This window comes from Halichoeres trimaculatus, unplaced genomic scaffold (genome assembly GCF_033239565.1).
Source record: "Halichoeres trimaculatus isolate MK-OKI-2021-1 unplaced genomic scaffold, fHalTri1.1 fHalTri1_scaffold_3, whole genome shotgun sequence".
Taxonomy (NCBI): Eukaryota; Metazoa; Chordata; class Actinopteri; order Labriformes; family Labridae; genus Halichoeres; species Halichoeres trimaculatus.
Genome location: NW_027437181.1, coordinates 23,688,275 through 23,700,385, shown reverse-complemented (window position 1 = coordinate 23,700,385; position 12,111 = coordinate 23,688,275). Strand labels below are relative to the sequence as shown.

At 43.6% G+C, this 12,111-nt stretch overlaps 1 protein-coding gene across 2 annotated transcripts; it reads right to left on the bottom strand.

Annotated features, from left to right (window-relative positions):
• Nucleotides 1–1,026: 1,026 nt before the first annotated feature.
• onecut1 (one cut homeobox 1) lies at nt 1,027–12,107 on the bottom strand. 2 transcript variants are annotated; one of them, XM_074666998.1, is made up of 2 exons: nt 10,411–12,107; nt 1,027–6,458 (listed from the first exon to the last, which is right to left on the bottom strand). In XM_074666998.1, exons 1-2 carry the CDS (start codon nt 11,483–11,485, stop codon nt 6,169–6,171), a joined length of 1,365 nt encoding a protein of 454 aa, XP_074523099.1. In that variant the 5' UTR covers nt 11,486–12,107; the 3' UTR covers nt 1,027–6,168. The 2 variants fall into 2 exon arrangements, with proteins under 2 accessions (XP_074523099.1, XP_074523100.1); XM_074666999.1 differs by having other exon boundaries at nt 10,426–12,107.
• Between the last annotated feature and the right edge of the window lie 4 nt (nt 12,108–12,111).

Here is a 12,111-nt window from a genome sequence, read left to right as displayed (position 1 = left end):
ATAAATTATTGGGTTGCTTTAAAACATTGAATCAGTGTAAGGTTCATCGGTGCAGATGATCTGTTCTCTCATACTGCTGCTTGTCTGTCTGTCTGTCTGTCTGCAGTGATTTTGTTCCATTGCATGTCAAATAAACTTTAGCAGTGTTATGTGATAGGTAATCTTTTCCTCTGGTTTTTGTAGAATCTCCGCTTAGGACTCTTCACTTTCAGCAGGGGACGTGTTCTGTTTTCCTTTTGTCCTGTGTTTGTAATATGTTTCTGTGAGTTTTTAACTCCAGTATATTGCACATTATATGCAGCCTGTAAGGGGAGCAAAAGCAGGTATATTGCCACAACCACATCTCGACTCCCATTGGTGTCAATTTATTTTTCTCTAAAAATGTATACCTCAGTAGTGATGCCTAATCACCTTTCAGCATCATACTTGCAACAAACTGAAATTCTGTTCAACCATCTTTACTGATTGAACCAACAGTGAAGTTAGAGACATGTTGAAGGTGTTTGAATATTTCAGACTTGCTTTTTTAGTCTATTTCTAATATGAACTTCCAGATTATTTTTCTGATTTAACACAGCTCAGGTACTAGAAATGATTGGGTTATCCGATCGGCTACATCAGAGCTTCTCTGCCCTTTAAATTGTAATCATGCTGGCTGTTTTCAGCAGCATCAGAGCTTCAAAGGACATGAAATGTTCAGCTGCTCCACCCTAGTGCACTGTCAGGGGTGGTGGTCCTGTTGTCTTTGGTGCAGCCTATATGCAGGTTGGCATATGAATTCATCGCACCACAAGTGCTTTGAACCATAAAAGCAACAACCCTGACTCAGATGAAGACACTTGTTTTCAACTGTCTTATCTGATTTTAAATTCTATCCAATCATTTTGTCCTTCTGAACAACAAAAGAAACAGGACATTAAAAGAACCTTTTAAAAATAATAAAACGAGAGGCAGAATTCAGAGGCTGGAAATACCAACTGTTTATTTTCTACTTTTTTGTGACTACAGAAATGTTGAAACATTTGAACACTGAAAAAAGCTGGATGACATCATCACTTGCTTCTCAATTTTCTTTCTTTTTTCATTTGCTTAGCAATCACAACAGATGATATTGCACGGCACTGAGAAAGCAGTAGCAAAGCCTGGAAACAGCAATGACAAATCAAGTTATGAGACATGGAGTTATACATCTGAGAGTAACACTGACAGCATTGCCTCTCCAGCACACAAGCACACACGCGGTCGCACACGCACACACACGCACACACACACACACACACACACACACACACACACACACACACACACACTCACTCACACACATAGTTAAAAGGAAGAAGCACTGTGAGTTGAGAAGGAGGTCAAAAGAAAAAGATCAAGTATGATAGAGCACAAGGCGGACAAGAGCGATGAGATTCCATTTTGAAAATGTAAGTGCAAGATAAACTACTACTATGGTCTAATCCTTAATGTTTATGACAACAAATATGCTTGTTTATCAAAACCCTTCAAGCATCTTTGTGTATGAAGAGCTGGAGGACACCCCTCTGCGGGCGAGAAACTAGTTCTCCAGCTTTAGAGATCCAGATGATTGTCTTAGGCGCCGCAGTATTGTATGAGACTTGTAGCTAAGCTACCCATCATATGGGAACTCCGTAGGGTCAAAATAAATAACAGGACATGTAACAATGGGTAAAAAGCAGATCCACACAACAGCATCCATTCCATCTCCACTACAGGCTCTTAATTTGTTACGTAAGCACCTGTAGTTTTCTGAGAAACATCCATATTCAGTGACATAATGACTGCATAACATGCTGCTGTTATCTAACAGTAAGGCCTCTGACAGGCAGAGGGATTCAGACTTACTGTGATATGCAACAATCAGCCACACACATGCAAACACACCAGCAGCACAACTGATTCGACAACAAAAAGACAAAGACACATCAAAGAAAAACATGCACATGAGCACACAGGCTAAAGAAATGAGCAATCAGGTGGTTGTCCCCATACACACTCACACACTGATTCCTTGGTAAGCTTCTTTGCAGTTTTATTAGACTTTGCTCATAGTCATTACACGAGTACGTACCAAAAGAACAGATACTAGCTGGAGCGAGGCGGCTGTGCCACAGCAATAAAAACAGACCCAGCTCTGCGGCACAGCCCCTGGCAGACCGGCTGCCCGGCCTCAGCTCCACCTCACTCAGTGCATGAGACAGCAAAGTGAGCGGGACTTGCAGCCCTCGTTTCTTCAGATTGTACAGGAGGTTCCCCACATGGTCGAGTAAGCTTGTCTACACAGCCTTACGCCTTCTACATTCTATACCCGTGCGAATGGCAAATCAAAACTCAACAAGTCTACCTCACAAATGCCAGTGCTTTTCAACATTATACATATTTTTTTGTCCAATTTTTGGTTTGTTTTAAAAATCTTTGGATGTGCAGTAATACCCATAAAATAACTGTTTTTGTTAAAAAGTCAAAAGAATAGAAAAAACACACACACATACACACTGCTTTTTGCCAGCTGTTCAACAAAGTAACTCCTGTATAACTTTGTCTGCATTGGCAAATCAACTGTCTGGGTTTCTGGCAGTGTTTAAAACACATTGAAATGCCGGCTAGGATTCAGCTGAAGAAGAATACAAACTACTCCTCTGTTAAATCTAAGCATGGGAAATAAGGCTGTAACATAAAACTGTCTTTTTTGTTTGTTTTTTTTTCTTCCAAAAAAACCTACTATATACAAATCTAGAGTTTCTACAAATGCATAAATTAAAGCAGTGGTTAACCATTACAAAAATGCAATTAAATTAAAAGCACAACACAGAAGTAGAGAAAAGGGAAAATAGGAACACAATATCACAGCAGTTGGTTTTACCCTGTAAAAGCAATAGTCTACTATCATAATTTTGGCATAACCCAATGTCTGATAAAAAATACGCTTCTCCCTCCATCCCTTAAGTTTCATACATCAACCCTGAAACTTGTCCTCCGCAATTTTGAACAGAGCACTTCTGCCAAAAAAACAAACTTCAAAATAGATAATCATACAGCTTTTTTTTAAGTAACAACAACAGTTACCACAATAGTGGAGTTCTGCCTAGCTCACAGATAGACGTCTCAATGCAGAACTCAAAGGAATTATTACTATGAGGTATTCAGAGACATTGGTAAAGACATGCACGGCCAGAGTGCTGGACCTTTCTACACACAGCAGAGAGACGAGGCAGGTCGAGGGAGAAGGGAAGGAGGGTTGAAAGAGGACGAGGGGGGAGAAGAAACAAAGACCTTTGGTTTCATCTGTAGAAGTGGACAACAGAAATTCCTTTGGTATGTTTTCATTGCATGGTTGCGCTGGCAAAAGCACCACGGTGTGACTTTAAAAAAGAAAAAAAAAAAGAAGAGGAATAAAAACACATTTCCTTGTTTCTTCAGTAGTGGCCCTTCTACAGGCTGAGGTATTCACAAAGTCAAAAGTGAGAGGTCAACAGCGGTTTTACACTTTGGTTCAAGCAAGGCACTCGTCCTGGGAGTTTTAGAAAGATTGCAACACGTCTGCTTCTACTTTCAGGAACATGTCTGCCTATAGTTGAGTCAACAAATCTGCCCATGGCTATGTCAGCTTGTCTGCCTATTGTCATGTAAAGATGTCTGACCTATAAGGTGGATCAATATGACCACAGATACACACTAAGAGGCTGGGCCTCGGAGAAGGGAAGCTGCAACGAAAAGACAACTAGCAAATTCACAAAGATTATTTTGAAATCAAAAATAAACCAAAGTAAAATGTTCACGTTGTCAGATTTTGTATCTGGATATAATATTTTTCTGGAATATAAAATAGTGAAATAATCCCTTTGGTCCAGCTGATGAGCTATAAGAAAAACTGATCACGTTTCTGGCATCTCCCCTCTGTCCCCTGCAGGCCCCAGTGTTGCCACTTGTGTGTATCCGTGGCAAGATCAGCATTTCTGCCTATAGCTACATCAGCATGACTACCTATGGAGCTGTAATCAGAGCACAGATGAAGCAAGAGCACGCATAGCAGGGGTGCATGGGTTGAGTGCAGGTGGGAGGGGCAGAAACGGGAGAAGAAAGGAAGAGAAAGAGGAGACAGGAGGGGGGGAGGGGACAAGACACACAACATCTTGAAACACCACTCATAGAGGCCGTGCAATGAGAAGAAAAAATCTTTGGTTATCTTTGGTATCATCAAAGTGATAGAAATCACATATGGAACTTGAGTGAGGTAGCATCTTTGGTTCACACTATAAAACATCAGCAGGTCTTGACACATTTTTTTTGTCTCTTTGTCGTCTTTTTGGTTTTTCTTTCAGTGATGAAGAAGCGAGCGTGCTCTCGCCCTCTCGCCTCCCCTTCAGCGCTTGTTCTGATGAATGTAGAGCTGCTAACCCGGGCCATGAAGAGGATGATGAGAGGGGGGCCAGCTCGATATATTTAATGATACGCTGACCTGGGCCAGCCCCGTGTAGTGCTTTCCTCCTACTGCTGAAATGCATAGCTTACTAGGACAGGCGAGAAGTGGGAGTAGGGGAAATGGGTCTGGGGATTTGCAACAAGCAGGGTGGGGTGTTTTGGTATTCAGGTGAGGAGTTGACATTGCTGCGTAAGTGCCTGAAAGTGATTTGATCATTGATATCATCCCCTCGGCCCAACATCTTTGATGAGGAGGATAAAATCAAATAGCTATGAAGCACACAGGGGCTATGCAGTGAGGCTGAATGCTTATTATTATAAGGGCGGTGACACACAGGCTGTTTTTCTTTCTCACAGTGTCGAAAGCTGTTGGAGCCATACATCGTTTTCACTTCTGCAGAGAAAACACATCAAACAACTTGAGCTATTCCGCTCAACCTGCTTGGTGGCTAAATGTTTCTGCAGTGATTCATCTTCGTAATAAGACTGTTTAAGGAAATTTGGTTTGATTCAAGAAGGCATAAATAAGGCAAACATCAATCCAGCCTCGGCAGATGGCTGTCTACCATTAAGTCTGGTTCTGCTTAAGGGTTTTGCCTGTCAAAGTTTTTCACCTCCATCATTGCCAATCACTCGCCAACGGTGTATTACTGTTGAATCCTATGCTCTGGACCTGTTCTGTATTTAAAGTGTCATGGGATAACTTTTGTCATGATTTGGCACTGTATAAATGAAGAGTCAATGGCTGATTGGATGGCTGATTTCCAGGGTTTAGTTACAGACACTTACCATTTGTAAGTAACGTAACTTAATTTCAATTTAAGCATGACTCAGAATGCTGTGTGAACTTTAAACAGTAACAACCTCTTAGTTGTAGAGTCTCACTAACAGTCTGTTTCAGAAGTAAAGGCAGAAAATGAGGTAAAATACTTTAAGATTAACAGAATGTACTCTTTGGTCTGATGACTGTTCTCAGGTGTTTTGAACCTAAAATGAATGAGAAGCTTTGGTTTGTAAAAGGCTTTGGTTTCTACTATTCAACGCTTCAGCATTTTGGAAGAAAGCACTACCATGAGGGCTTGGATTTGGGGATTACTCGGGTTGGGTTAGCAGTCCACACATGAGGCATCTCCCTGTCTGCCTGGAATGCTTGATAGAGAGACAGACAGCTGGGCAGACAGTCCACCTCCACCTGTACAAACACAATAATCCAGTCGCTCCTGTAGGATTATTTTTGTCTTTAAAGTTGATTGGCCAATCCCACTGGAGCTCCACATTCTGGCTGTTTTTCAAGGGTGTGGACATCTGCAGACCAGGCTGCCAACAGGCTGATTAAATCCTCCATCATTAAAACCAACCAATCAGATTAAAGATAAGGATGGTGAATGACAGATTGATACAGGGTGGGGAGGTTAAGTGGGGAATAGTAAAGCTATAGACCAGTGACAGTGAGTATGTGTGTGAAGGGGAGGGTAAAACTATAGTCTTTTTGCAGTATGTTACACATAAACGTGTTGCTGAAACAAACATTTCAAAGCAGGTCAAACAAGAAGTCTTTGGTTTGTTTTTTCATCTTTGGATACTATAAATATCAATATAGTACAGGTTTAAGGGCAAAATGTTGCTTCAAGGTCTCTTTAAGTTTCTCTTTGTTTCTCTAAAGTTTTAAAGCTTTTCCACCGAGGTTGAGTCAGTCCATGAGTTGGTCAGATCAGTCCGTCTTCAGGCTTTGGTGCAGGCGTTGGGGCCAGAGTTGACGGAGTGACCGGAACCGTCGTCCACCCACTTATCCAGGCTCCGGCGGCGTGCGTTCATAAAGAAGTTGCTGACTGTGGCCAGCTCCAGGCCCAGCTGCTGGGCGATAGTGACCTGCAGCTCTTTGGATGGACGTTTGTTCTCTTTAAAGATGGCATGGAGCGTCCGTCGCTGCACATCTGTGAACACCAGCCGTGGTTTTTTGGTCATGTTCCCTCGATCATTCCTGCCGTGGTCCTGTTCTTTACGTTTGCATGCTGTCGAGAGTTCAGGGAAGAGAAAGAGAGAAAGAGTATGTTAGTGACAAGAGGTGCGATACATAAAAAAACAAAGGCAAAATCTTTTTGCAAGCTTTGCAGGTTTATATTCACACAAGACAAACTAGTGAGAAAACAGGCAGCCAAAACCAACGTCTTATATTTTCTGATGCATTTCAATCTAGCAGAAAAAAACTTATTTTGAATTGTTTTGGTGCTGTTTTGGTCCAAAAACAAGTCAAGCTGTCAATAAATCTTTGTACTTTTGTCACTATTTTTTGAGATCACAACAATTTGGATAATCAACAAAATGTTAAATTACACAACCCTTCACAAACAACATAAAATAATGTCTGAATGATATCACTCAATTTTCTAATGTTGAGAAAACAGTCAGAAAATTGAATAAATAATCTGAAGAGGAGTGTTACAATTTACACAAAGTTCACATCTCAGTTTAACTTGTAATAATCAGAAAAGTGGTGAATAAATATTATGATATCAAATGTGTAGACAGTTTCTCTTTAGCCATTCACCAATAGATGCATCCAAACGTTATTGGGGACCTCTTTCATGTTTGTAACAACTTCCTAGTGCATTATGTTTAAAACTCAAACATTCTTCTAATGGGCCAAATAAAAACGACATGACAGTGTAAATGAACCCCTCCACATTTTTTCCAGGGACCCCAGATGGAGTGTGACCAGAGGAAGAGCTTTGTTTCCTCTTATGTGGAGCACAGAAACAGGAGGCCTGCCAGCCATCTACAATGAGCACTGTCCACGGTGCTGAAACAAATGTACCTCACTATGGACCACAGCTCTGAAAAAACTCAACCACAGATCGTTTAATACCGTAAAAACGAACCCGGTAATCCGTCTGACCACAAATAACGCCTCAGAATATCTGAAAAGCAGTTTCATTTTCCTCACTTAGGTCCCGGTATTTACAAACACCCCATTAAGGTTCACCTGTGACTATACACCGGTAGGGGGCAGGAGTACGCTGCTGGAGCAGAGGGCCCAGGAAGGACTCAGGGGGGAAATTACAGAACGGAAAATCTTAACTTCATACTCCTTTCTGAAAGAAGTGCAGATTAATTTCCCAGGATTAAGTGGGTGAATAAAACATTCTTCAAAAGCCTGTGAGGCATACGAGACACTATTACATTAAAAAAGACAAAATCCAAGCTCCATCAATGACGACATGGATGTAGGCTGTATCAGATTAAGAAGGATTATTTATCGGGGGAAAAAATGCACGTAGCCGTGAGTCATTGTATCATAATATTGGTGCAAAGCTTTTTATGTCATACTTGTTTCCAACAAATATTAAGCTATCATATTTAGAGATGTGATTAACTCACAGAGCGTGGTTTGTCGATTAACCCGGTCCAACCGGCTATAATCTCCTTTCAACTCATTCCCTTTGAAGACTCTCTCCTTCAGGACTGTATCCTCTTTCTTCATGACTGTAAACTGGTGTGTAATAGTGAGTCTGAGCAGCCCAGTGTCTCCAGTGCTGCTAAATATTAACAGAGAGCCGGAGCTCTTCGTGGCGGGGCGGCTATAAATCAGCAGCAGTGAAGGCCACGCAGACAGCAGGAGCCTCCACGGAGCGCGAGCCTGGAAGGCAGCACGAGGCCCGGGCACAGAGGCAGCAGCTTTCCCAGGACCAGGGGACACAACAGCGGCCGCGTTATCGCTCTCTCTCTTACACACACACACACACACACACACACACACACACACACACACACACACACACACACACACACACACACACAGCTGCTGATCCCGGCTAATCATTACAAACATACAGATAACTCCACACACTCACTCAAACACAGCACACAGTGACAGCGACAGTCCAGTGCTTCATATCTCACAAAGAACAACAAACAGACCTCAAAACCCTTCCAATATCCAAGTGGAAAAACAGCCTCCAACTTTCTTTTGCAGAGAAAATTCATCCCATTTGACTGACAGCTGCTCATACTGACTCACTGTTTTATATAGCTAGTTACCTCTACAACAGTCGACAATGACTGACTTCTTGTTCTAGCCTAATATAAATCCACCTTTTGGAATTCGTTCGGTAGCTACGTCCTGTGCCAAATCTGCCTCTTTACATTTATTCTAGTCTGTTCTCTTCTGTCCAGGAAAATTCAGATAGGTAATTGAATACGTGGGAAAAGAAGAAAAGGCCCGTGATTAATTTCAGAAGCCTTAAATCAATAAGTATATCACATCTACTTCAGAACACGGTCACATATCTAGTTCACCTATGAGAATGAACGGATCAATACACAGGCGCTCAGACTATTCTCTCCAAATTAATTTACTATTTACCACACACGTTCTCCTACAAAAATACCACATTAAAAGTGTACATTTTTGGTTGTCTATCGAGAAAAGTTTTGGAATTGTTGTTTTTGTAATTATGTTTTTTTTTCCTGTCGAAGAAGTTTCGATAAAAACAAAACAAATTATAAAATGTAGGAAGAACAAGGCCTACCAAAGTAGGCTACGACTGAGACTCGATATTCCCGGTAAATAACCAGTAGGCTGTAAGATTATCTTGATAAAAAAAAAAGAAAAATTAATGCTAATAAATTTCAATATCATTTTTTACTCCTATTTCGTTTTGATAAAAGAAAAAAAACACAAAAATTACCAAAAGGAGGGAAAAAACGCTGTCAAAAGCTAATGATCAGATGTTTGTTAACTCATCTCATCTGCAAATCACTCGTAATGTCACACACACACACACACACACACACACACACACACACACACACACACACACACACACACACACACACACACACACACACACACACACACACACACTAGCAGCAGCAACAGCAGCAGATGGGAAAACTGAAGAAAAAAAATCTATTGCGATTACACCCACGTGCACTCACGCAAGCCTGCCCTATACACATAAATGCACGCGCACATTCCACTAAATGACCACCACAGCCTCACTTTTCAAAAAGCCAAAAAGCCCATTTGTAGGTCATTGATTAGGTTCTTGAACGTTAAAAAATCCACTAGGTGTCCATGAACGCGCATGTGCAATTGGGGCCTCTACAGCGCGCCCTAATTGACTCGTGCGTATACCTCAGGGACAAATTAATACAGAGGTCTATCAGTTAATTAGAGAAACCTCAGCCAACTCAGGACTAGTTTACGACCAAAACACAAACACATGCTCTCACTTCCTTAACTCTGAGTCTATTTAAAGAAAACGACACAATACAAAAATCAACATTTTAATTTTAGTTCATCAATGACGCCAAACAACACGTGCACCCTCCTCCTCTCTGTTTACACCAAGGGCTACACGAAAAGCTAATCAGTTGCATCTCCACCAAAATAAACACATTCCTAACGATTTCTAGGCCTGGGATCAGCTTACCTACAGTCCAGCGGTCGATATTTTGGGGTAAAATGACATGAACACTTGTTTCACACAAACCCAAAATCCATGTTCAGACAAAAAGGGATGCAGATTGATGTCAGGCTGCCAAGTTTGTGGGATAGCACCAGCTATGTGAAGAACTTTGTAACTTTTTAAAAAACATTTTCCACCACATCGTGTTGAATTAACCAACATGCATATCTCCTCTAGCACAGGATTTAGACGCCAGATCTGAGAAAACCTGGGGCCGGTGTAATGTGTGGAAGGCTGTGGAAACATGGTGTTAAGTGTTTTGGTGATCAAGAAAATGTATTCAAAGAGAACATTTGTCCAGAATGCTACCATGATGTTATCTTTAGTCATCCAAACTGATATCCCCCCTCTTTGTAACGATCTGCAAAAAACGTCTGCTTTGGTTCTCAGCCTTTTTCGGCCATTATAGGGTTGCATTCAGGGAAAATGTTACTCTTTGGGTGACTTTTTTCAGCGACACATTTAAAACAATGAAAACAAAAAGGGGCTTTACCGAGGCTTCGCTCACCTGCGAGCCTGAGCGCACTCATGCGCTGGAACTCAGGCTCCTGCAGCCACTTCCACATGCGGCGGAAGGTTTCTCTGCCGGACTTGAGCTTGGACCAGGGTTTAGGGTTTCTCAGTAGGTCGGACAGGGTCCCCTGGGACCTGCACAGGACCCGCTGAGCAAAGATGGCCTGAGGGATGCTGTAGCGCTTCAGCTCCGTGGTGATCCTCTGCGCCACCTCTTTGGTATTCACCTCCTCCATCTGGCTCCCAGAAACACCGCCCCCTCCACCGCCGCCGCCCCCTTGCTGCCCGGGCCCGGAGGCCTGCTCCCGGCTGCCCCCCAGCCCCTGGCCGTGCCCCTGCGCACTGAGGTGGGCGTGTGGGTGGTGGTGGAGGCCGTTGATTTGTACCATGCCAGCCGTGGAACTCATGTGCTGCTCTGTGTGTCTGCCGAGCATGGCTGGGTGGTGAGCCTCAAACCCGCTTGGGGTGAGCATCTTTTCACCAGGCATGGCGGCACCGGGGTGAGCGTATGGAGGGATTCCAGCCTGGGTCGTGTGTATGCTGGCTAGACCTGAGCCGGACAGCGGGGAGAGGCTCTGGCCCATGCAGGGATCCTTGTGATGATATGCGGGGTACAGACTGTTCATGGGTGCCAGACTCCGGTCCTCGCGCATTAACGTGAAGCTGCCGCTGACATTTCCGGGGATCCTTTGGTGGGGGTGATGGTGAGGATGATGCGGATGGTGGTGGTGGTGATGGGGAGGAAACTTGTCGGACACCGTGGAGATCGGGGGTAAGGGCTGTAGGGGGGTGAGGGTGGTGTAAGTGCTGCTCGCACTCATACCAGGGGGGGCTTCACACATGCTGATGGCAGGGTGCAGGTGTCCGTGGTGTCCGGGGTGATAGTCTCCGCTGTCCAGCAGGGTCGCCATGCCCATAGCGCGGTGGCTCAGACCCCGTGGCCCCGGACGGGAATGTGGACTGTGGCCGCTCAGCAGCTCTCCGTGCCCGGACACAGTCTCATGGCTCACTCCGTGCAGGTCGCCAATATTCTCCATCGACAGCTGTGCGTTCATGATCCGGGCAGCGCTGTGGACCAACCATCTATCTGACCTACCGCAGGTAGCTGATGTCCAGAAGTCCTCACGTGCAGTAAAGTTCTATTTTCTTTAGTTGCTTTTTTCCTCCTTGCAGAAGCGGCAGCCTCCTCTCAGTCCTGATATTCTCTGGTTTTTCTCTCCCCTCTGACGCTGTTTTGTAGAATGAAAACTCCCTCTCCCGAATCCTTAATTTTCTTAATATTTTGTTATTTCTTTTTTTTATTTATTTATTGTTTTTAATTTTCTGATTCTCTTTGTGATTCAAGCCCCCCCACCGCCAACCAGCTGTCCTCGCGCTCCGGTCGGGTGCCGCGCCATCTCTCTAGTTGTGTGTCTCCAGCCACTGCTCCACCGCAGCACAGATCACCGCCTGCACATGCGCACTGTGAACAACCATCTCCCCCGTACTCTCTCTCCCTCTTTCTTTCTCTCTACCAAACACACGCGCACACACCGCCCCGTTGCTCTGACGTCAGCTACCTTATTAAGGAAGGAGGTATCAAACCACCTGCTTAGAGCTGTTCCCTCCAACAAGCCATTTTCAGCACCATTTACCTTTTACATAGCTAGAATGTTTAATGTCGAAAAAGACGATTATTTCA

Bases quoted from the DNA above. Each gene is read 5' to 3' on its own strand.
- onecut1 (XM_074666998.1), bottom strand. From the start codon at position 11,485: ATGAACGCACAGCTGTCGATGGAGAATATTGGCGACCTGCACGGAGTG. The intron at 6,459-10,410 runs GTAAAGCCCCTT...AACTCTCGACAG, and splicing joins CGCAGGTGAGCGAAGCCTCG to CATGCAAACGTAAAGAACAG.